This window comes from Chiloscyllium punctatum, chromosome 1 (assembly GCF_047496795.1).
Source record: "Chiloscyllium punctatum isolate Juve2018m chromosome 1, sChiPun1.3, whole genome shotgun sequence".
Lineage (NCBI taxonomy): Eukaryota > Metazoa > Chordata > Chondrichthyes > Orectolobiformes > Hemiscylliidae > Chiloscyllium > Chiloscyllium punctatum.
In genome coordinates, this window is record NC_092739.1 from 53229945 (window position 1) to 53255727 (window position 25783).

Genomic DNA, 25783 nt, shown 5'->3' on the forward strand with positions numbered 1-25783 from the left:
ATAACCTACAGGGACCGCATACTCAATGTTTAACTCATAGGGAAAGCATGCCCAATGTATAACTCACAGGGACAGCATCCCAAATGTACAACCCATAGTCATGGCTGATGTAGCTCATGTGATTCACAGGAAGAAACATATGTAGGTTACAAATCAAATGGGCTGAATCTCATGCCCTATTTCTGTCTTTCAAAAGAAAAACACATATGTCTGAGCTGGAATTATTGCAGTATAACACACAATGCATATATTCCAATTGCAGCTGTTCTTCTGTTTTTGCAGAAGTATTTTCCTTTCGTGGAAATAAATTGAGTGGTCTAATTTTAATTGTTGTCCAAGGCCTTGTATTTCAGGCCCTGCACTTGAAGCTTTTGGTCCCATTTGCCCATTTGTTCTATTGGCAACCACAAGGTGGAACGTGGAACTGAGGCATGAAGTTGGGTTTTGCTAATTTTTACTGGATCTCAGTCTGGACTAGGATAATGGATTGTCAGCCAGGATGCCTGCTCCTTATCACATCCTGGTGTCTTCAGCCGGAAAATATAATTTTGTTGAAAGTTGTGAACAGTCCTCTGTCAAGCCAACCTGTCAAATGGATAATGAATAGTTCCATCAAAATGTGTGCTTAGCAAAAGCTGAGACTGCCACCAAGTAAAGATCAGCATTGGGTTAAAAACTCTGGGAGAAGAGAGAAAGTTGTTATCTGAGAGGGGTTTGAATTTAATCATTTCTGCAGTGCTCATTCTTCAGTCAAGGATAATGGTAATTCAATCAAAACTAACAGTGACAAATTGAGGTGCTATGACAACTGTCACATGTTCTGTAATTGTAGTGGTCCATTTCTGCCTCATGTTCACAATTAGCGTTGACGTAAATCAATTCCATGGTCCTAAGCAAATCTTTATTCAGTTTCACATTTCCTTTGTGTTCCTGAAAGAAGGACGCATGATTCAATTTTTCATTTGAAAGTGAGAGTGACACTGTAATCAATTTGCAATCCTCCCTTTCTCCCTGTATTCAATATCTGGCTGGTTGCATTGTTCAACACTATATTGATCAAATCTACCTGAAAGGAAGCATCAGGTTCATGTTGAAGAAACTACAGGTTTGAAGTGTGAAAAGTTTAGGAATGCACTTTGGAAGATATTTTTCTAACTTATTTATTTTTTCACTTGAACATTTCAGGCGCCTTAATAACAATGAGTTTACAGTGTTGGAAGCCACTGGGATCTTCAAGAAACTCCCTCAGCTCCGTAAAATGTGAGTTGAACTTTCCGACAGTTTTTCTCAGTGCAGCTGGTGAGCAGCTCCCATCTCTGTCGGCTCTGTTTTGCGAAAGACATTATTTAAGACAATTACACAAGTGACCTGTAATATGCTGTTAGTATGAATAGTGAGGCGGATTGGAGTTGGCAGGTTGCTCCTGTGTGCTAAGCTGCTGCCAAAAGCAGCTCTTCATAAGTCAAGCACCGGCATCTCTCAAGATTTCACATTCAGCCAGCTGACCTCTTGTGCTGGCACAGAGGGGCTGCCAGATACAGCAAGCCAAGCGCAAGTGCAACAATCTTCCATAACTTCCTCTGTAACAGGCCCAAATTAATAGTCCCCTTTAACTATATATAGAAAATCGATACTTCTGATAATTTCAATATATTTTTTGAAAGAAAAAGATGGCAAAGAGCTGTTTTAGATGACAGACCTTGGTATCAATATGAACTACTGTTTGAGTATCAGTAAGAATTTAAATTTAGTGTTCACTTCCTGACTTGGGCATTAAAAACAGTGCTTAGGACAAATTAAGCATTTTGATCTTGTTGTCAACTTGCTCCAAATTCCAACCTTGTACATCACCAGTACTTCAGAATTGTGTTCTGTCAGAGAATATAAAGTCCTTTCCAATGTGTTTGTGAGGGAGAGGCAGGCTTCACTGTACTATCTGATTATGTTCACAGAATCTAGTTTATGTTTTAGATTAGATTCCCTACAATGTGGAAACAGGCCCTTCGGCCCAACAAATTCACACTGACACTCCAAAGGGTAACCCACCCAGAATAATTTCCCTACATTTTCCCTCTGACTAATGCACCTAACAGTATGGGCAGTTGAGCATGGCTAATTCACCTGGTCTGCACATCTTTGGATTGTTGGAGGAAACCAGAATACCCAGAGGAAACCCACACAGACACGGGGAAAATGTGCAAACTCCACACATACAGTCACTCGAGGCGCAAATCAAACCCAGGTCCCTGGCGCTGTGCTAACCACTGAGACACTGTGCTCTTGGCTTTTGAAATGTCCAGCAGATTACTAACTGAAGAAAATGCCTTTCATGAAATATTTGCTTTCTCTTTTCCAAATAAGGCAAAGCTTGCATGCTGCAAACTGATATTTAAGCTCAGTTCAGGTGAACACTTTCAACTAAGGTCGTAACTTACTGAATTTCTTCCATATTTTATCTTTCAGAAACTTGAGCAATAATAAGATTACAGATATTGAGGAGGGTGCATTCGAGGGAGCTAGCGGTGTGAATGAATTGTTACTGACAGGTAACCGCTTGGAAACTGTGCACCGCAAAATGTTCAAAGGATTGGACAGTCTTAAAACATTGTAAGTAAAAGAGTTCTGCTTTTAATTGTCCATTTTACACAACTGAACAAAGTCCCTACTGTAGTTTGTAATAACTGCCTCCTGAGTTTGCTTTCAGTTTTTTCACCTGAATAAAAGTCTCATAATGGACATGATCATTATCCCCTTGGATACCTTTCCCAAGTTTTTCCATTGGTTTAGGTAACATGCATGCATTCTGAAGATCAGCGCTCAATAAAAATAAAGGAGTTAGCAATGTTTACATTTAACCAGGAAATAAACTTGTCAAATTTTTAATAGGCACCTTGAAAGTGGTGACCTTATTTATTCTTCCTATACAATGGTTTACATTATTTGAACACTCAATCAAGTGATAATAATTTCGCAGAAATTAGCATCACAGACGTTGTGTTGGAGGTGCAAAATGCAATTTTAAATTTCTATTCAGATTTTAGCAGAATTAGTGCACTTGATTAGATTCCCTACAGTGTGGAAACAGGCCCTTCGGCCCAGCAAGTCCACACCGACCCTCCAAAGAGCAACCCACCCAGACCCATTCCCCTTCATTTACCCCTTCACCTAACACTACGGGCAATTTAGCATGGCCAATTCACCTAACCTGCACATCTTTGGACTGTGGGTGGAAACACACGCAGACACAGGGAGAATGCGCAACCTCCACACAGCCAGTTGCCTGAGGTAGGAATTGAACCTGGGTCGCTGGCGCTGTGAGGCAGCAGTGCTAACACTGAGCCACTGTGCCGCCCACTTGCCTTTTTTATTGAAATCAGCATACCTACTTATGAGAACATGACTTTTGTGCATGCAGTGGAAAAGAGTGATTCTGCACAAGTCATCCTTTGCTGAATGGAACCCAGGAAAGTGTGACACGTTAAAGCCAGTAGGGTGATGGAAATTGGTTGACTTAAATCCATTGTCTACAGTACTTTGTAAATTTAAGTGTTTCATGTTGAATCAAATGGGAGTATTTATTGGTATAAGCTTGGATCAGTTGCTCACAAACTTGCTCCTGAATCAAAAATTTGTGCATTAAAATTGGGTGCTCCAGTTTCTTCCCACACTCCAAAGATGTGCAGGTCAGGTGAATTGGCCATGCTAAATTGCCCGTAGTGTTAGGTAAGGGGTAGATGTAGGGGTATGGGTGGGTTGCGCTTCGGCGGGGCGGTGTGGACTTGTTGGGCTGAAGGGCCTGTTTCCACACTGTAAGTAATCTAAGTAATCTAATCTAAAAAGTAATCTAAAAAATCTTCAATGTTGTTATTTCAGTGCAGTAACAAGGAAAAACTGTATTTTAGATGTATTATTAAACTTGGGACCTTTTCTGGTTGCAAATGGGAAGTGCACCTCATGTTTGGTTAACTTTATTTCCAACAACACAGATTAATTCATCATTCTATCATTTGCTTCCTTGTATGCAAAGCTAACTGCTGCCTTTGCCCGATATAACAACATATTGAAAGGAATCAATTCATTGTAATTTTGGAGACCTGGTGAGGGAGTACATGGCCTGAAGTTTCTTAATGCTGAAGGGTGTCACCATTTGAAATATTCCCAGGGCTCCGATTGCCAAAGTAGTGTGTCTGGACCTAGCAGCTATCATTTTTGTCAGGGTAAGATGGAGGCAATTGCACATGTAAAAATGCAATTTCCTTCAAACAGATCCAATTTTTACTAGTTAGATGTCAAAAACATGCTTTATGGGTTTTTGACCAATTAGCAGAAGGTCCAAAGCTGCCCAAATTATTTAATGAGGTAGTGTACTCTTTTGGAAGGGTCCATGGACACCCTTGGGAGATGTTAGGAGCCCTTTGAGAGAGGTGAGGTAACCTTTGCGACATATCTGTTACGTGTGGTTTTAGTAATATAGAGATGTATGTGTGCAAAGACGAGATAAGTTCATTGGAATTGTCAAGCGAGCTATTGAAAAGTTTCAACTTTAGTAACCTTAAGTCACTTCTGGTGTTAAAAAACGTGCCTGATGTTTCACTCTGTCTGATGACACATAAACCAAAGGGATTATGTGATTTCTGTTCTAGGACTGATATCAAAACTATCATCACAATGGAATGCCAGTCAGTTCCCAGTTTGATTGATGATTACAAGTGATTATCAGGTCTTTGAAATGGGGTTGTAAATATAAATGCTTGTTTTTAGAAGTAATTAAGCAGTTGAAGATAACTAAATATGGTGTATGGGTTTTTAATGAATGGAATTTTTCAGAAAAATAAATTCATTGGCAGGCACTTAGAATTTTTTTTTCATCTCAGCATGGGTTCTGAGGTCTTCTCAAGGTTAATGATGTTTGAGTTGACATTTACGGTGTTGGGCAAAGGATGGTTGGAGGGGGTATTTTTGGCATAACACGTAGAAAGGACGATTGGAGGTGGTTGAAGGGGCATAGATTAATATGGAGGAAGTGAATATTCATGAGAGTGGTCTTGGGGCACTGGTTGGCATGGAGAGCACAATGCCAGGGGAATACACAGACGTCATAGTTTGGTATGGAAGATATGAGTGGCAGAATATGAGCAGTTATGAGTGAAGGAGGGTTTTTAAAATTTGTTTTTTTGGAAGCTGGGATGAACGCTTAGATTTTTATGCCAGTTGTATCCCACAGCCCGTCTAACCACCCAGAAGCCCATGTGATTGCCTCTGTACTCCTTCTGATTCCATTTAACCTCCATCCCACACCCAGAAGCAAGCTTTGACAATGCAGGACACTTTTTCGAAAATTTGGTGATTGAGTTTGAGCCTTTCATGATTTTAATTCTTGACTTGGGAGCGAAAATTCCAGGCTTTAAATGCAAACACTTTCCTTCGAAATTGCATATTACTTTGCAATACTTTACAATGCTTTGCAAGAATCTTACTGTTAACTTTTATTTGCTCGAGGTGAGTGAGGTTAAATGAGTGGATACATTTTAATAGATGGAGTTGAGTGTGAAAAAATGTGAATTTGTCCACTTTAGCAGAAAGATTAGAAAATAGTGTATTGTTTAAATGAAGAGAAATGCAGAACTTTGAGTTACAGAGGGATCTGGGTAACCTAGTTCTTGAATCATATAAAATTAGTATGCAAGTACAGCAAATGATTAAGAAGACAAGTAAGTGTTGTAATTTATTTTAAGGAGGCTGGGATATAAAAGTAATAATGTTCTGCTAAACTTGTATCAGGCTTTTGTGAGACCACATCTGGAGTACTGTATACAGTTTAGTCTCCATATTTAAGAAAGGAAATAATTGTGTCAGAAGCAATTCAAAGAGTGTTTGCTCAACAGATACATGGAATAGAAGGATTTACCTTATGAGGAAAGGTTAGACAGGCTGGACCAGTATTCATGCAGTTTAGAAGAATGAGAAGTGATCTTATTGAAATTTATAGGATCCTAAGAGGACTTGACAGACTGGATAGAAAGGTTGTTTCCTCTGTGGGAGAAACCAAGACTAGGCAACCCAGTTTTGAAGTAAAATGTTTTCCCCACTTAAGACAGAGATGAAGAGAACTTTCTTTTCTCTTGAAGTGATATGAACTCTTGACTCCAGAGAGCGGTGGAGGCTGAGTTATTGAATATTTTTAAGGCAGATATAGGTAGATTCTGACCAACAAAGAAGTCAAAGGTTATGGTTTGGACTGCAATCAGATCAGCCATAATCATAGTGGATGGCGGAACAGGCTTGAAGGGCTGAATGGCCTATTCTTCTAACTAATTTATGTGCTGACTTGTTAAGAACATTTTCATTTTCATTTTGACATCAGATGTGAGCAAGAGTACATAATTTTGAATCATGCATTTTTGACATGATTTGCTTCAATAGATGGATTATGACACACACAGCAAAGCTCCAGACCTCCAGATAGGATCTTGGGCGGGCTCGATGAATAAAATGCCCAACTGGTACTATGAATGCTTCCTCTGATGTTCCCCATTCGTCTGATGTTCCCCATTCAAAGTGCCCAACCATCTAATGTGGCACAAGCATCCGACACCTAAAGTGGTTATGATTCAGAGGCTGGCAACTCTCCAATATCAAAAGCACCACTGAGAGCACTAACACCTGCTAATGCTCCACTGAGGTCTGTGCCTCATCAATGGAGGTTTTAGAGAAAGGTAAATGATGCACAATAAATGTTGCAGAGAAAATGTTAATAAAAAGGAAGGGGAATGAGTTCCTTGGGCCCCCTTTCGGATGTTTGACTCCATGGTAACACCACCCTCATACTACATTGTAGACAGACCCAACAAGGTTTGTTGTGTGGTCAGTAAACATGGCATGTGTGGTCAGTATACATGCCATTGGTAGAATAATAGCAGCATAAGGATAAGACTCTTTTATGTCAGTGTTTCCCAAATCCTTCTCCATTTTGAGGCTTATCATGATCCCTCAGTGAGTCTGGGGGCTAGAAGAAAGAACCTAAGAGAGTAATGAGAAGAGGGTCAGCCATTACTGCCTCAGGGCATGTGATCCAAAATTTCAGCTCGCGACTTCACCTAGACCACCAGCACTCCCTTTCCCCCACTTTGAGAAGCCCTGCCTTAAGTGTTGTCTTAAAGGCCTCAATTGGCCTCTGGGTGGGAAAGCTGTCCTTGATACTTTCTGCCTGGAGCTTAATTGGACAAAGTCAGAATGGCAATGAGGCAGCTCCACCCCTTAATTTTCTACCTGACTAAACATGCCTCCAGCAACTGGCCTGCCTCCAGGGTTAATAAAACAACACCATTTGTTAACAACTAATGAAACAGTTTCCATTCATTTTATTTTGATAAGCATGCCTCTTTAGTGAGATGTATTAGCTGGGTGAATTAAAAGGGAACTTGGAAGTATTGAAGTTCCCGTATATCTGAAACCCTTGTTGTTCTAGCTGCTGGCTGTCATAAGTTGAGAGAGCAGCTGACAGTCAGAAATTACACCTCAGCTTAGGTTGGTGCTGTCTAAAGAAGAACTAAGAAAATTACAGAAAACAGTTAATGAAGAACTTCTTCACTCACTGTGACTGAACTGATGGTGATGTGACAGGGCCGTGGTAATGTTATTAGCCTAGTAATCCAGAAGGCTAGGCTAATGTTTCAGGTACATAGGTCCAAACCTCACAGTGTTAGATATTTAAATTTGAATTCAGTAAAATATCTGGAATTAAAATGTAGCCTAATGGCGATTGTGTAACTATTGTCAAGTGATGTGTTTTTTTAAAAAAACCATGAATGCCTCGTAGAGAAGCAAATATGCCATTTTTACCTAGTCTTGCCTACATGTGACTCCAGTCCCACAATAGCGTGGTTGACTTGTAACTTCTGTCTGGGCAGCTAGGGATGGAAATAAATGCTAGTGCAACATCCCTTGAACAGATATCAAAAAAGGTCTGGATTATGTCATGAAGGCAGCTGTAGCCACGAATAGTTTCCTGAATGAGTTTTGCTTCAGCTGTAACAGTGGTTAAGACTTTTGAAATGCCTAATCTGCAAAAAATTAATGCTGAGTTTACAAATGTCATTGCCATTAATCCTTTAGCCTTCTGGCCATAAAGATGCATCTAGTTAAGCTCAGATAGCAAGCAAAAGGTCAAAGCATGTATAAAAAGCTTTGGGACACTTAAGCTGATGAAGGGCTGAAGTTTTGTTGGTGTGAACTGAACAGTTGGCTTGTTATTACAGCTGTAGAATAGGAAGGAGTTGGCAATAAGAAATTTAGTTCTCCTGGTGCAAGATGTAAATATTGCCGCATTGAAGCATTACTTGCTTTATCTTTTATAGAAATACAGAAGTGTTTTTACTAAGGTGCTGTGATCCTGCAGTGTCTCAGCAGAGCCATATGTGCTTTAGGGCATGAGTTAATTCCAAAGCACAGGTTTTTTTAAAATCCACAAATAATGTCATGAAGTTATTCTGTTCATATAACCCAACATACTCAGCTATTCCTGAATTTCTCTGATATTCATGCAGTCCTGTGGCTTTTTGCAGTTCTGTTTAAAGCACTTCCAATCCATGTGGCAATTTATCTTAGTAAAGTAACATCAATGACAACATGGAGACTGAGGATTGTTGCAATTTCTACAAATACCTTTAGATATTTTGTAACACATTTTACGTTTTCAAATCTTTTGAGCAATTTTATTTGAACTAATATTTACTTTCTGACTATGAAGCACTACAGTTTTTGACACTGTCTACAGGCTGGATTGTTCCTTGTATAATGCTTCCTTTGATCATATTGTAATAATTCTGTTTTCTGTCTTGTAGGATGCTGAGGAGCAATAAAATTGGTTGTGTCAGCAATAACACGTTCACAGGCCTGAGTTCTGTTCGCCTGCTCTCTCTCTATGACAATCAGATAACCACCATTTCTCCAGGAGCATTTGACACTCTCCATTCTCTGTCTACATTGTAAGTTTTTAAGAGGTATAATGAGAAACCGAAGGGGGGACATTTCAATAAGTAGGCTTTCATTTTCGGTATTGATGACTTGTGTTCTTTGCATGTATGCCAAAGTATTTTAATTTGTGATCTAGTTTTACACAATAAAACAAGCGTTCTTTATATTTATTCATTTATATGGATTTTCTGGCTGATGGTTTAGTTTCTTGAGGGCAATGGAGCTTCCAGTGGGAAATTCATTTTTTGGAAATGACATGTAATCAGTATAATCAGCGTGGCTGTCAGCTCGAAAGGGAAACCTATTTGCTCGTGCAAATAAGTGATGAAGGTCTGGAAATGACATGTAAATGAAATGGCCCTTCTAAGGAAAAAATACAATCTGCGTTTAAGTCGCTGTGGCTTCACCTTTTCATCTTCCGATTGAATTAACTTTTTATTAGTTCAGCTCAGTTTGACAATGTGCTGAAGTTCATTGACAATTTGAATTACAGCTGAATGAGCTGCAACCAATAATGTGTTATGTTCTGGATTGTGTGGCTTCATTTAAACTGAAAACGTGCGATAGAGGCACTGGAAATGTTTGGCACCTGAAATGTCATTTGTTCCTGCTTTGTGTTGGCACAAAGTTATGGCTCAGGGTTCTATTCTGCACATGGGAGGGATGGATACCTTTGTGTCTTTTAGTGTTTTGTGGCCTGTAATGGTTTACCTTCACCTGTGACTAATGGTTTTCTCACTCTGCTTGTCTTCTATAAATGTTTTTACACTATTTTGTCTCACACTTTTCTCTATAAGTACGTCTCATTAGTACAGATTATTCCATCCTTCCTCTCATCTCTTACACATAATTTTTATGTCATGATATGCACCACCATCTCATGGTCATATCCATTTCCTGTTTTATTGCAGTCCCAGCAAAGTTCATCTTAGCTAGACTTCACAGAACCACTGAGTCTTGCAGCACAGAAAGAGAACAGTTGGCTCATCATGTCCGAGAGTCATAGAGTCCTAAGCACAGAGACAAGCCCTTTAGCCCAAACTGGTTAATGCTGACCAAAATGTGCACCCACACTAATCCCATTTCTCTGTACTTTGCCCGTGCCCCTCGAAACCTTTCCTATCCATGTATTTGTCCAAATGCCTTTAAATGTTGTTAATGTACCCGCCTCAGTGCACTGACCTCTACACCTCTGAAGCCAAACGCCAACTCGAGGACACCTCTTCCTACTGCCCCCTCGACCATGACGCCACCCCCCCCATCCCCAAACCATCATCTCCCAGACCATACAGAACCTCATCACCTCAGGAGATCTCCCACCCACAGCTTTCAACCTCATAGTCCGGGAACCCTGCACTGCCCGGTTCTACCTCCTTCCCAAGATCCACAAGCCTGACCACCATGGCCGACCCATTGTCTCAGCATGCTCCTGCCCCACAGAACTCATCTCTACCTACCTCGACACTGTCCTATCCCCCCTAGTCCAGGAACTCCCCACATACATTCGAGACATCACCCACGCCATCCACCTCCTCTAAGACTTCCGTTTCCCCGGCCCCCAACGCCTCATCTTCATCATGGATATCCAATCCCTCTACACCTCCATCCGCCATGACCAGGGCCTCCAACCCCTCCATTTCTTCCTCTCCACACGTCCCCAACAGTACCCTTCCACTGACACTCTCATTCGTTTGGCTGAACTGGACCTCACCCTTAACAATTTCTCCTTCGAATCCTCCCACTTCCTCCAAACCAAAAGGGTAGCCATGGGCACACGTATGGGCCCCAGCTATGCCTGTCTCTTTATTGGCTACGTAGAACAGTTGATCTTCCGTAATTATACCGGCACCACTTCCCACCTCTTCCTCCGCTACATTGATGACTGCATTGGTGCCACCTCGTGCTCCCACAAGGAGGTTGAGCAATTCATCAACTTCACCAACACGTTCCACCCTGACCTTAAATTTACTTGGACCATCTCTGACACCTCCCTCCCCTTCCTGGACCTCTCCATCTCTATTAATGACAACCGACTTGACACTGACATTTTTTACAAACCCACCGACTCCCACAGCTACCTGGATTACACCTCTTCCCACCCCACCTCTTGCAAAAATGCCATCCCGTATTCCCAATTCCTCCGCCTCCGCTGGATCTGCTCCCAGGCGGACCAGTTCCACCACAGAACACACCAGATGGCCTCCTTCTTTAGAGACCGCAATTTTCCCTTCCCACGTGGTTAAAGATGCCCTCCAACGCATCTTGTCCACATCCCGCACCTCCGCCCTCAGACCCCACCCCTCCAACCGTAACAAGGACAGAATGCCCTGGTGCTCACCTACCACCCTACAAACCTTCGCATAAACCAAATCATCTGCCGACATTTCTTCCACCTCCAAAAAGACCCCACCAGCAGGGATATATTTCCCTCCCCACCCCTTTCCACCTTCCGCATAGACCGTTCCCTCCGTGACTACCTGGTCTGGTCCACGCCCCCCCTACAACCCACCCTCCCATCCTGGCACCTTCCCCTGCCACCGCAGGAACTGTAAAACCTGTGCCCATACCTCCTCCCTCACCTCTATCCAAGGACCTAAAGGAGCCTTCCACATCCATCAAAGTTTTCCTTGCACATCCACTAATATCATTTATTGTATCCGTTGCTCCCGATGCAGTCTCCTCTACATTGGGGAGACTGGACGCCTCCTAGCAGAGCGCTTTAGGGAACATCTCCGAGACACCCACACCAATCAACCGAACTGCCCCGCGGCCCAACATTTCAACTCCCCCTCCCACTCTGCCGAGGACATGGAGGTCCTGGGCCTCCTTCACTGCTGCTCCCTCACCACCAGACACTTGGAGGAAGAACGCCTCAACTTCCGCCTTGGAACACTTCAACTCCAGGGCATCAATGTGGACTTCAATAGTTTCCTCATTTTCCCTTCCCCCACCTCACCCTCGTTCCAAACTTCCAGCTCAGCACTGTCCCTATGACTTGTCCGGACTTGTCCTACCTGCCTATGTCCTTTTCCACCTATCCACTCCACCCTCTCCTCCCTGACCTATCACCTTCATCCCCTCCCCCACTCACCTATTGTACTCTATGCTACTTTCTCCCCACCCCCACCCTCCTCTAGCTTATCTCTCCACGCTTCAGGCTCTCTGCCTTTATTCCTGATGAAGGGCTTTTGCCCGAAACGTCGATTTCGCTGCTCCTTGGATGCTGCCTGAACTGCTGTGCTCTTCCAGCACCAGTAATCCATTTCCTCTGGCAGTTCATTGCATATGCATACCACCCTCTGTGTAGTAAAGTTGCCCCTCAGGTTCCCTTTTATTCGTTCCCCTCTAACCTTAAGCTGATGCCCTCTAGTCCTTGATTCCAAAACCCTGTGAAAAAAGACTGAGTGCATTCACCCTATCCATGCCTCATGATCTTATACATTTCTATAAGATTCCCCCCCCCTCAGTCTCCTATGCTCTTAAGAAAAAAAGCATTCTAGCCTGTCCAATCTCTCCTTTAATTCAGATCATAGAGTCCTGGCAACATCCTTGTAAATTTCTTCAGCACTCTTTCCAGTTTGATAACATCCTTCGTATAGCAAGGTGACCAAAACTGAACACAATATTTCAAGTGTGGTCTCACCAACTTCTGTACAACTACAACATAACTTCCCAACTTCTATATTCAATGCCCTGACTGATGAAGGCCAGTGTGCCAAAAGCCTTCTTCAGTGCCCTATCTACCTGTGACACTACTTTCAGCGAACCATGCACCTGAGCTCCAAGGTCCCTCTGTTCCATTAAGGCCTGACCATTCACTCTGAAACTCCTACCTTGATTTGACTTTGCACCATGCAACACCTCACACTTAACTACATTAAACTCCATTTGCTATTTCTTGGCCCCCTTCCCCAACTGATCAAGATCCTGCTGCAATTTCAGATAACCTCCCTCACTGTCCATGATACCATTTATTTTAGTGTCATGTGCAAATTTATTAATCATGCTTTGGATGTTCTCATCCAAGTCGTTGATCTAGATAACAAACAATAATAGGCCCAGCACTGAGTCCTGAGCCACTCCACTAGTCACAGGCCTCTAGTCTGACAAGGATCCTTCTACTTTTACTCTCTGCTTCCTATCATCAAGCCAATTGTGCATCCAATTTGCCAACTCCCCCTGGATTCCATGTAATCTAACCTTCCAGAGCAATCTACCAGGTGGAACCTTATCAAAAGCCTTACTGAAATCCATCAGACTATGTCCACCACCCTTTCCTCGTCAACCTTCCTCGTCACTTCCTTAAAGAACTCTAACAAATTTGTGAGGCATGATCTCTCACGCACAAAGCCAGACTGACTATTCATAATCAAAAGATCAGGCAGTATCCGAGGAGCAGGAGAATCGACGTTTCAGGCATCAGCCCTTCATCAGGAATGAGGCCTTCCCTATGAAGGACTTATGCCTGAAATGTTGATTCTCCTGCTCCTCAGATGCTGTCTGATCTGTTGTGCTTTTCCAGCATCACACTCTCAACTCTGAGCATCCATACTCTTAGCATCTACAGTCCTCATTTTCTCATATTCCTAATCAAACTCTATCTTTCCAAATACATGTACATCTTATATCTTACAATCTTCTCAAGTAACTTACTACAGATGTTAGGCTTACTGGTCTATAATTCCTAAGTTTTTCTTGATAGCCATTCTTGAATAAGGGCACAACATTTGCCATACTCCAGGCTTCCAGGACCTTCCCCGTGGCTAACAATGATTCAGAAATATTGGCCAGGGTCCCTGCAATTGCTTCTCTAGCCTCTTGCAGTGTTCTTAGATATATCTGGTCAGGATCAGGAGATTTCTTCATTCATTCTCTATTGTGATATGGACTGTCCCCAAGATATCAGCACTAACTTGCCCAAGTTCCCAAGTCTTCATGTCTTTCTCCACAGTGAATACAGAGAGGAAATAGTCATTGAGGACCTTGCCCATCTCCTGCAGTTCTACATGTACCTGTTCACTTTGGTCCTTGATGTGTCGTATTCTCTCTCAAGTTATTCTTTTTCCTTCAGTATACTGAAAGAACCTCTTTGGATTGATCCTAATCTTCTCAGTCAAGGCTATCTCATGCCCTCTTTTCACCGTCCTGATTTCCAACTTCAGTAAATTCCTGCATTCCCTGTATACCTGGGATTCCCTGGGTGCCAGCTGCCTGTACCTGAGTCATACCTCCTTTCTTCTGGTCAAAGCTCTTGTCAATCAGGGTTTCCGATGCCTGCCAACCTTGCCTTTCACATTCACAGGAGCATATGGACCTTGAACTCCAGCTAGTTCACTTTTAAAGGCCTTCCACTTGCCGGAGGTCCCATTGTCTGCAAACAAACTACTCCAATCAACCCCTGCAAGCTACTGTCTAATTCCATCAATATTCACCTTGCCCCAGGTTCGAACTTGAACCTGTGGACCAGTTTTGTCTCTCTCCATAACTATTTTAAAATTAATAGAACTATGGTTACTGGTCCCAAAGTGCTCCCCCACTCTCACCTCAGTCACTTTTCCTGCCCCATTTCCCAAGAGCAAGTCACACTTTACCCCTTCCCAAGCAGGGCCCTCTTTATATTGTTTGAGGAAACTTTCCTGAACACACTTTCCTGTCTGTACCATCTCTTCAAATGAGTATCTTTACCACTGCTAGTCTCCTGCTTCACCAGATCATTGCATAATATTTCTAGCAAAATAATCATGCAATACCCTCTTGAATGTCCAAGTTGAACTTTGTTCCAGCACACCTCTAGACAGTGTATTCCATACTCGGACTACTCATTGTGTGGAAATGTTTTTTTTCTCACCTCTCATTTGCATCTTTTGCAAATAACTTTAATTTTCTGGTTCTTGAACCTTTTACAAACAGGAACAGTTTCTCCCTATCCAGTCTGTCCAACCTTTTCAAAATTTTGAAAACGTCTAGGAAATTTCCTCTTAGCCACCAAGGAGAACAAACCTAATTTCTTCAATTTATCCTCACAACTGAAATTTATCATCCCTTGAACCATGCTTACAAATCACTTCTGAACTCTCTCCAGTGTGTTCACATCTTTTTTATAATGTGGTACCCAAAACTGTATACATTACTTCAGTGAAGTCTAAAAAGCATCCAGGCTAAATTCGATATGACCTCCTTGTTGTCATACTCTATGCGCATATTAATAAAGTTGAGGATACTAGATATAGTTCCTGATTGTTTTATGATTTTATATTTGTTACCACTCAGCTTAGCTCAAATCCAAGTGTCCCTTCCTTCAAAAGAGTCTCAAAGCTATTCTCTAATGCCAACATGTCTGATTATTGTATTATATAAGGTGTGTGACCATACAAGGAAAGAAGCTATTTTCCATTTCAGGCATCTAGCACCAGCACTGAACACCTCAGGATTACTTATTGCACAATGGAATATGAAGTTGAGTTCCATCTAAACGTCTGCACAATGTGCTTCAGTCCAAATCACAGAAAAACATTTCCCCATAACAGTGTGAAATTTCCCATTTATGGTAACAACTTCCTCGTAACAATTTTGTATTGTATGAGCCTGCATCATTAAGTGTTGGGTTGGTGTTACTAAAATAGATTTCTGAAATCTAAAATAATAGAATAGAATACTTTCTAAGTGTTGAAAAGCTAGAAATAGTGGAGGTCAAAACAGATTTTGTACCTTGTCTACATAGATCATGAAACAGATACAAAAAGTAATCAAAAGAATAAATTGTCTTTAGAGCTAGAGGAAGGGAATGCAAGGGAGCTGAGGCTATGTGTCAGAAATATAAAGGCCTGGTTTGACCATATGTAGAAAACTTACAGCAGTTCTGGGAACCCAACTTCAGCAAGGGTATATTGGCCTTGGAAGGAGTGGAGTTTCAATCTACCTGAAGCATAATGGATTTCAAATATTACATTCCAAGTGGTTACTTAATTTAAGAATTCCTTGGAACTCAAAATGCTGTAAGGTATTATGGGGAACAACATAGGGTGGATAAAGGAAAGCTGTATCTGCCAATTGGCAAGTCGAGGAGAAGAGGCATGAGCTAATAATTAGAGTCAGGATTTTCAGGAGCACAATTAGGCAAGTGGGAGGCCTTTAAAAGTGAACTAGGAAGCTTGGTACTTTCATAAGCAGCGATTGATACTTTATCACTTCTTGTTTTTAAATATGGTACTGAGGGTATTTCTTTTGTACGTCAAAGGTACTAAACAATAAGGGCAAGGATAGACATCTGGAGTTAGATCAAGATCAACCATCGTCTCACTGAATGATTGAACAGACTTATGGGGCTAGATTCGAGAGTGTGATGCTGGAAAAGCACAGCAGATCAGGCAGCATCCAAGGAGCAGGAGAATAATACTTTTCTTATTATATGTTGACTTATGATACATTACTTATAAGTTTAACATAATTCTCTCAGTGATTAATCCCTTATTGGTCCCTTCAGAAATCTGCTAGCCAGTCCCTTTAACTGCAATTGCTTATGCCCGAAACATTGATTCTCCTGCTCCTCAGATGTTGCCTGACCTGCTGTGCTTTTCCAGCACCACACTCTGCACTCTGATCGCCAGCATCTGCAGCCCTCACTTTCACTTAAGGGGCTAGATGACCTATTCCTGTCATCTGAAGGAAGTCCCATTTCCAACTTTAAATTGCAACTTCTCTGTCAGTCCTTCACAGTTTGAATTCTGATGAAGGGTCAGTGGACTTGAAACATTGACTATGCTTTCTCTCCACGGATGGTGCCAGACCTGCTGAGTTTCTCCAGCCAAATCTGTTTTTGTTTCAGATTTCCAGCATGCACAGTTCTTGGTCTTAATTTGCTTCACAATTTCTCTTTGTGCTCAATTTCATGGCAGTGATTCTGGGAATTAGAGCTCTTCTAAATATTTCTCTCATTTCTTATAGACTTGAAAAGTTGCATCAGAGATCTTTTCTTCACTTTGCGCAATCAAGTTCTTTTCAAATCTTGATTCATTTTCTATTTATCTGTCCTACTGTTTCGAATTCATAATACATGGAAATGCTGCCCTCATTTATTCCTTTCTTTCTGCAAGCTGCAAGCAACTTAAGCCAAGTTTGGTGTCACTTAATCACTACTTTCTAATTAGATTTGCATCAATTCTCTTTGACAGTTTTCAACCTCAGTAATCTTATCTTGTACTACATTCTTTGACCATAAATCAAGGTTTTGTAATAGAAAATAAATGGAAAAATAGGGATCTTATCACTGGTGATATAACTGAAAGTAACCCTGATCCACACCAGTTCAATCTCACTTGCATTTACATTGGACAATGTGCCATGAATTATGATTTGTTCGGGCTCTGTTAAATTATAGGATGCCAACAATATAGCAGTGCTGGGCAATTAAAAATATTTTGTGTTTAAAATCATTTTGGTCATTTGTGCCTTGATTGTATGTATTATTCATGTAGCTATTAACATTTGACTGCATTTACAGCAATTTACCTAAACGATAAGTGGTGATTTTGCAACTTTACACCTTGTATGATAATTCAAATAAAATTCACTGCATGTTTAGAACTGTATCTTAAACAAGATTTCAAGCTGACACGAGGTATGCCAAAAGCCATACTTTGGAATAATACTTTTCTTATTATACGTTGACTTATGATACATTACTTATACGTTTAACATCATTCTCTCAGTGATTAATTCCTCATTGGTCTCTTCAGAAATCTGCTAGCCAATCCCTTTAACTGCAACTGTCATTTGGCCTGGTTGGGTGAATGGCTGAGAAAGAAACGCATTGTCACCGGAAACCCTCGTTGCCAGAAGCCCTATTTCTTGAAGGAAATTCCTATCCAGGATGTGGCAATCCAGGACTTCACATGTGATGATGGTAAGCATTTTATCCTTGCTCTTATTATAAGATTACATTTAGTCCATCACAAGATTTGACTATCAGTAAAATATGATTATGTCGATATTATTAGTTATTCAAGAAACTCATCACAAGGTATACGAATGATGTCATTGGAATTTCCATCTGTAAATAAAGACTTCATTCGAAGTGACTGCAAAGCAGTGAGCTCATCTATGGTTGTTAAACTGTTAGTGTGAGACTGTAATGAGAAACTAAACTTTCAAAATGTAGCAGCTTTTTTTAAAGAACATTTTCTAATCTGAATTTATTGAACTTGACAACATATTGCATATGCCTCACCTGTTTTTAGAATTGAAGATACATTTTGTAGACTGTAAAATACAGCACCTGAATATTTTCAAGTGTGAATGCTGATTCATTATGTGAATATGAAGAGTGTAACTGTTGTAATTAATCATTGGACCAAATGAAGTTTCTCTCCATATAAATACTGAGTGGAAATAACACCAAATCATTTCACTGTGAGTTGAGAGTTTTGTATGGTTGCGGGTAACTTGCTTGTTATGCATGATGTGTGTCTCATGTGGAGTGTGATGTCCGCGAGCAATCTGTGGAGCTGTGTAACTATTTATTCATGCCTGTTTTTCCTGTCACACGCTGCTCATGCATGTCGATGTGTGTATTTAGTGCTGTGATTTCCTGGAAAGCTTATCTTGGGCATCGATCTGCATTAATTCAGTGCCATGAATAAAACATTGGACGCAGTTTGTGACTATGCTTTGACACTGTGCCACAGCTTTCCCTCTAGGATGACATGATAATGGCATTTGCTCCAAGGGGCATGAAGAATCGATTTGTATAAAATACGTGCACACAAAACACATCTGGAGTGTGGATGACTAATTCAAAGTGCAATTTTCCATTACTGGGCATCTGTTTTGTAAGAGTAATGCTGTGAGATGGGCAGAAACACATGGTTTCGTACCGGGTAGCCAGAGACTTGAAGAATTTGGACCATCTGTTTCTTCCACTTTGACAGTAGTCACTGTTTAATTCGAAGTAGTTAACTGTTTTCCCCTTGTTTCTTTTCATGCTGAAACCAATTGTAAATCTCCCCTTGAATCTGAAAACTTGCTTTGTATTATGTGGAACAAACCATGATGCAAGTAAAGACGTTCACCTGAAAATGTCTGCCTTTCTTCCCCCATTCCTTCCTTTGATAGAATTATCTTTGCTGTGTACAGTATTCCACCGATCTGCCTGTATAAGACTGGCAAAGCTCAACCAACCAGGTTGACTGGCAAGGATCCCTGCATCCATCTGACCACTCAGCTTCGAAATTAAATGCCACCTATTGCTCAAATATGTTAGAAATCTCACACATATGAATCCTGAAGTGGCACACTTTTAACACTTTCTTGGGCGCGCTTTTATGCTTAAAATCAATGTTTCCAACCATAATTCTTCCTCTTATTTAGCTCCTTCTTCCCATGCAACTCACTGCCAACCAATTTAATGCAAAGCATATGGAACAGGGTGTAAAACTAGAATTTCACCCAATTTTCTCAAATTTTCAACAAGTAGGTTACGTTCAAATCCCTCAAGTTTGTATCCGAGTATCGCTTTCTTTCATTTCTGCTTGATGTCATACTCTCTGCTGCCATCCCATGGTTGCATAGCTCCATTGCTTTCCCTGCTGGCCTCTTGCTTCCACCTTTTGTGGTTCATCCTTACCCCCTTGCATCCACCCCCAAACCCTGTCCTCAGTCCCCACCTTCCCATAATCACTTTGATTCAAGACAGAAAAACAAGACATGGAATCCACAAATGGCATAAATCTCACTTTCTGAAGTAACAAGGTCAGGTGTGGATGCACCAAAAAATCCCTCTGCATTGTATCAGATGGTCCATCACAGGCATGTTTTGTTTTAATTCTTTGGTGCACATTGCTGACTACACCAGCATTATTGTCCATCCCTAAATGTCCTTGAGAGGTTGGTGGTGAATTGCTGTTGTCCTTGGGAGTTAGGAAGAGAGTGTCAGGATTTTGACTCAGCAAAAGAACAACGATATAGTTCTAGTTAAGGATGGTATGCAACTTGGAGGATTTGCAGGATGTGCTACTCCTCAGCATTTTACTAACTTTGTCCACATAGAGGATGGAAGTTACGGGTTCAGAAGATGCTCTCACAGAAACCTTGCTAAGTTCCTGCAATGCATCTGGTGGATGGCATGTAATAGTGCTGTATAAGACGCGTGTGCCTCATTCATTGTTTTGATCCTGAATTAAATGAATCATTCCTATATCCATTTTGCCAACTTTCTGTCTATGTTGAGACTGCTACCGCAAACTCAACATTTGGGGAAAGAAAGATTTGGCACTGTTTGATACTGTAACTGATTCGTCCTCCTGAACTGTGTAAACCTGAGATAACATAGTTAGTCCATCAGTACAGGCATTAAGATGCTGCCAAAAACATTAGTGGAAGTAGGAGATACATGAAATGCTTCTTTGCTTTTACTGAGAGTAACATACATATGACTGTGTCTAGGTCTGGTGTAGGAATTGATAGCATCCTGTCTTTGAGGGAAGACTATGGTGCAGTGATGTTGTACTGGATGAGTAGCTCAGATGCCGAATTACTAATCTGGGTTCAAATGCCACCATGGCAGTCCATGGAATTTGAACCTCAAATTAAAAGCCTCATGAAGTCCATGAAACTATTGCCATAAATTCTTATCTGATTCACGAAGTGAAAAATTTGTTTGCTGTACTGAATCTTACCTACATGTGACTTCAGACCCACAGAATGTGGTGGATTCTGAAATGGCCAAGAGCAAGTCACTCAGTTGTAGCAATCACTAAATTGTCACAAAAAGGAAGAACGCTTGATGGGCTACTCTGTATCAGAAATGACAGCAGAAAATATTTGGCTCTGCAAAGTCTGCCTGGAGGCTGGAACCAAATTAGGAGAATTGTCTCACAAAATAGTCAAGTAACAGCAACTCTGCAACTTGCCAACCTCCCCAGCCAAGTTTTTCCAATAAAGCTGCAACACTGGCATCTACACAGAAATGTGGAAAATTGCCGACTTATGTCCTGTAGCCAAAAGGCAGGATAAATCCAACTCTGCCAATTACCAACTCTCGATCATTAGGAAGGTGATGGAAGGTGTCATCAACAGCATTATAAAACAGCACTTCCTTACTAATAACCTGCTCAGTGACTCCCAGCTTGGACTCTCCCAGCGCCACTCAGCTCCTGACCTCATTACAGCTTTGGTTCAGACATGGACAAAAACACTAAATTGCAGTGGTGAGGTGAGAGTCACAACCATTAACATCAACACTGCCTTTGACCGAGTGTGACATCAAGGAGTCCCAGCAAGATTAGAGACAATGGGAAACACGGGGAGAAAGCTCTCCACCAGTTGGAATCTTACCTTACATAGACAATGATGGCTGTAGTTGTTGGAGGTCAGTCATCTCAACTCCAGGATATCTCTGCAGGAATTCCTCAGGGTAGGGTCCTAGGCCCAACCATCTTCAGCAGCTTCATCAAAGAACTTCCTTCTACAATAAGATCAGCTGTGAGTATGTTCACCGATGATTGCACACCAGTCAGCACTATTTGTGACCCCTGAGGTAAGAGTCTATCCCCCCACATTCAAATGCAACAAGATTTGCACAATATCGTTAGGGTAAGAAGTAGAATAGGTGCATAATATCCAGGTTTGACAAATGACAGGTAACATTTGTGCCATTTGTGCAAGGCAATGATCATCTCTAACAAGAATGAGAATCTAACCATTTCTCCTTGAAATTCAATGTTACCATCACCAAATGCCCCACTACCAACATTCTGATGGTTATCATTTACCAGAAACTGAACTGGACTATCCATATATACATAGTGGCTACAAGAGCACATGTCAGGCTAGGAATCCTGTAGCATGTTCCTCACTTATTGAACCAGCAAAGACTGTCCATAATGTAAAGGCTCAAGTCAGAAGTTTGATGAATACTCTTCACTAGGGCTGTGGTTGGAAACATCGATTTTCCTGCTCCTCGGATGCTGCCTGACCTGCTGTGCTTTTCCAGCACCACACTCTCAACTCTGATCTCCAGCATCTGCAGAACTCACTTTCTCCTGGATGAGTTTAGCGCCAATTACACTCATCAAGTTTAACATCATCCAGGACAAAGCAGCCTGCTTGATTGGTATGACAGCTACAAACATTAGCTCCCTCCACAACTACTGTATGGTAGCAGCAGTGTGTATTGCCTACAAAATGCCCGCCAGAAATTCACCAAGGTTTCTTAGACAGTACTTTCCAAACCCATGACCACTTCCATACAGAAGGCCAAGGATACATGGGAGGTCAGCAGATACATGGGAGCCTCATCACCTAAAAGTCCCCCTCCAAGTCACTGAATATCCTGACTTGGAAATATATGGCTGTTCATTCATTGTCATTGAGTCAAAATCCTGGAACTGATCATGGGGGTCCCTATGTCTAAAGGGCAGTGATGGTTCAAGAAGGTGGATCACCATAACATTTTTCTGAGCAATTAGAAATGAGTAATAAATGCTAGAAACAGCCAGTGGAGCTCACATCCTCTTAATGAATTTAAACTGTGCTCCAGTTCTGGGTCATTCCTCAGGAATTGAAAGGGTTCAGAAAAGATTTATAAGGATGTTGCCAGGGTTGGAGGCTTTGAGCTACAGAGAGAGGTTGAATAAACTGGGGCTGTTTTCCCTGGAGTGTCGGAGGCTGAGGGATGACCTTATTGAGGTTTATAAAATCGTGAGGGGCATGGATAGGGTAAATAGACAAGGTCTTTTCCCTGGGGTGAGGGGGTCCAGAACCAGAGGGCTTAGGTTTAGGGTGAGAGGAGAAAGATATGAAAGACACCTAAGGGGCAACTTTTTCACACAGAGGGTGTTGCGTGTATGGAATGAGCTGCCAGAGGAAGTGGTGGAGACTGGTTGCAATTATAACATTTAAAAGCCATCTGGATGGGTATATGAATAGTAAGGGTTTAGAAGGATTTGGGCCGAGTACTATTAGGTTGGAATGGATTAGATTGGGATATCTACTTGGTATGGAAACATTGGACCAAAGAGTCTGTTTCCATGTTGTACATCTTTATGACTCTATAACTTGATGACCAAAGAAGGTGTATTCGTAATTTAATTAAGCAGATTGAGCATCAGCCCGCAAATACTTCCTATGCATGCCAAATTGGTGGAAGTAGATTCCTAATCAAGTGATGAAAACAATGCTGGAACCTTTGCAGTTACTGTCCATACCTCCAGACTACAACGTGTATGTGAACATTCCTGTTGCCACAACCATTCAGACCCCCTAATTGAATAATAACATATCACCACAGCTTATGTGGTAGAGATGACGAGAAGGAGTTCCAAGCACAAAACCAGAATATTCTTCAAGCACAGAAATGTTGAAACCATTCACCCTGATCAGATGGTTTGTAATCAGAGTCACAGGTTGAAAGTTATTGGCAAAGTTTCAAAAAGAAGATGAGAATTTTTTCCACTCAGTGAGTTGCTATGTTATAAAACGCACTGCTTGAAAGAATGATGGAATTAGATTCAGCACTGACTTTCAAAACGCAATTGAATATGTACTTGAGGAAGTAAAACATACAGGACAGCAAAGAAAGGACAAGTGAATGAAATTAATCTGATAGTTCTTTCAGAGAGTCAGCAGAGGTAATGAGCTGAGTGTCCCTATTCAAAGCTGGAGATTGTATATCTGTCAACTTTCATTGGGGTGAAAAAATGAGTTAAGAAGAATCTCCATCCCACACAGAATGCCAGGAGATCCTGACTGGGGAATGCAGTGCAACATTTATGTGTAAAACTCAACCTTTTAGAGGAAAGAGTCATGCCTGAAAACTGACCTTTTTTTTATACTTTTGGATTCTGATGACTCTTTCCAATTATGTTTTCTGCATCTACCACAGTTTATACAAATCATTGATGTAACTTGCTGACTTGACATTCCGATGAGGAGGCCTCACCCAGTTTAAGATGCTTACAGAAAATTTCAACAGGCACTGTCTTTGATTATGGTTCAGAATTCAACTTTGAGTAATATCATGTAAATCTCACCTCCCTGTCCTGTGCCAGAGTTGTATTGCTTTGTGGAAACCGAAGTGTTTTTAAATGTTTTTGAATTCTAGTTATCAGCTACAACAGTAAGAGTTTCTCTTGTCGATGACAAATGTTTGAAAACACATTTTTTCCTCCCTTCAACAACAGTGGAGTTTCTGTGAGGAACCAGTTTTCAAGCTGTCAGTCCTTATGCTTTATTTATATTGCTGCCTAGTACAGCTGGACCTGGGCCAAATCCAGTTTAATCTTCAGAGTGAATCTCCCAAGCCTGCAATCACTGATGGCCTGTAAACAATCATTGCAGGTGTAAGTGGAATACCTGTACAAGGAAGTAAATACATTGAGCATCAGGATTGACGGCATGAAAACTGCTTCCTGGCACTAACGGAATTGCCACTGTTCCTGGCAAAACATGAATTTTCTAGTATGCACCACGAGGGAAAAATAATTGATGTCCTTGTGGGGAACATACATAAAAATATCAACTGTTTTCAACTCTTCACCATCATTTCTTCACCCAAACCTCCCCCCAACCACCACCTCTCTCTCTCTTTCTCTGCAACTCTAGGTAATGTCACTGAAGTTGTTGTCAAGTTGAGTGACTTTTACTGCCTCTATGTCAGAGTCAGTTAGCTCAGCTGGCCCGATAACGTATTTGCAATACTGAATTATGTCAGTGACTCTTATTCTCTGTGCTATGAAAGCTTGCTCACTTTGTCATGTGGTGTTTTAACCAATATTAATTGGCATGACTCAGTGGTTTGCAGTGGCAGTGTGTTGCTTATGTGCAGTTTTATACGGTCTACTCACCAGAAGAATGTGCAGGCTCAGACTTATTTTAGGAATGCACATGGCCTCAGACCTTGGCTTTGTACATAAGAACTCAGAGCAGGAGTAGGCAATTCAAGCCTGCTCCATCAATAAATACGATCACAGCGGATCTCTTATTGGCTGCAACTCCTCTTTCCTGTCCACTCTCCATAACTGCTCAACCCGTTACTAATTAAACTCTGTCTGTGTCCTCCTTAAACGTATTCAATTCCACAGGTTCATGACCCTTTGGGAAAGGTAGTTTCTCCTCATCTGTTTTAAATCTACTACCCCACATTTTGAAACTGTGACTTCCTGTTCTAGATTGTCCCATTTGAAGAAACATCTTTTCTACATTGAGTCTGTCAATCCTCTTTAGTACCTTCTATATCTCCATTGGATTCCTGATATCTCAATTAGATCTCCAACCGTAGGAAACAGGTGATACAGCAAACCATCAGACTATTTCCTATTTCTCACAATTTTATATTGTCACACAAAGTCAAGCTCTAGCCTTAGTATTAGATGTTGAAAATGCTGTGTCAATGAAATTTAAAGTGGTTGGGATGATTAAACTGAGCATCATGACTGAATGACAAAAATTCTGAATGCTTTGAGATACTGAATATGTAAGTACAGCTATTGCCAAGCATTGCCATTTGAGGGTGGCACAGTGGCTAGCACTGCTGCCTCACAGCGCCAGAGACCCAGGTTCGATTCCATCCTCAGGCGACTGCATGGAGTTTGCACGTTCTCACCGTGTCTGCATGGGTTTCCTCCAGGTACTCTGGTTTCCTCCCTCAGTCCAAGATGTGCAGGTTAGGTAGATTGGCTATGTTAAATTGCCTATAGTGTTCATGGATGTACAGGCTGGGTAGATTAGCCTTGGGAAATGCAGAGTTACAGGGATAGGATAGGGGAGTGGGTCTTGGATGGGACGCTGTCTGGAGGGTTGGTGACTTGATGGA

General features: G+C 41.4%; 1 protein-coding gene across 7 annotated transcripts in view; it reads left to right on the plus strand.

The window, feature by feature from the left end:
• Positions 1-25783, plus strand: part of slit2 (slit homolog 2 (Drosophila)) — a 461089-nt gene that overhangs the window by 341123 nt on the left and 94183 nt on the right. For all 7 annotated transcript variants that reach the window (XM_072562078.1, XM_072561956.1, XM_072561971.1 and 4 more), the window contains 4 exons: positions 1186-1260; positions 2464-2607; positions 8844-8987; positions 17712-17878. In XM_072562078.1, coding sequence (XP_072418179.1) covers positions 1186-1260; positions 2464-2607; positions 8844-8987; positions 17712-17878 — 530 coding nt within the window. The remainder of the gene's footprint in view (positions 1-1185; positions 1261-2463; positions 2608-8843; positions 8988-17711; positions 17879-25783) is intronic.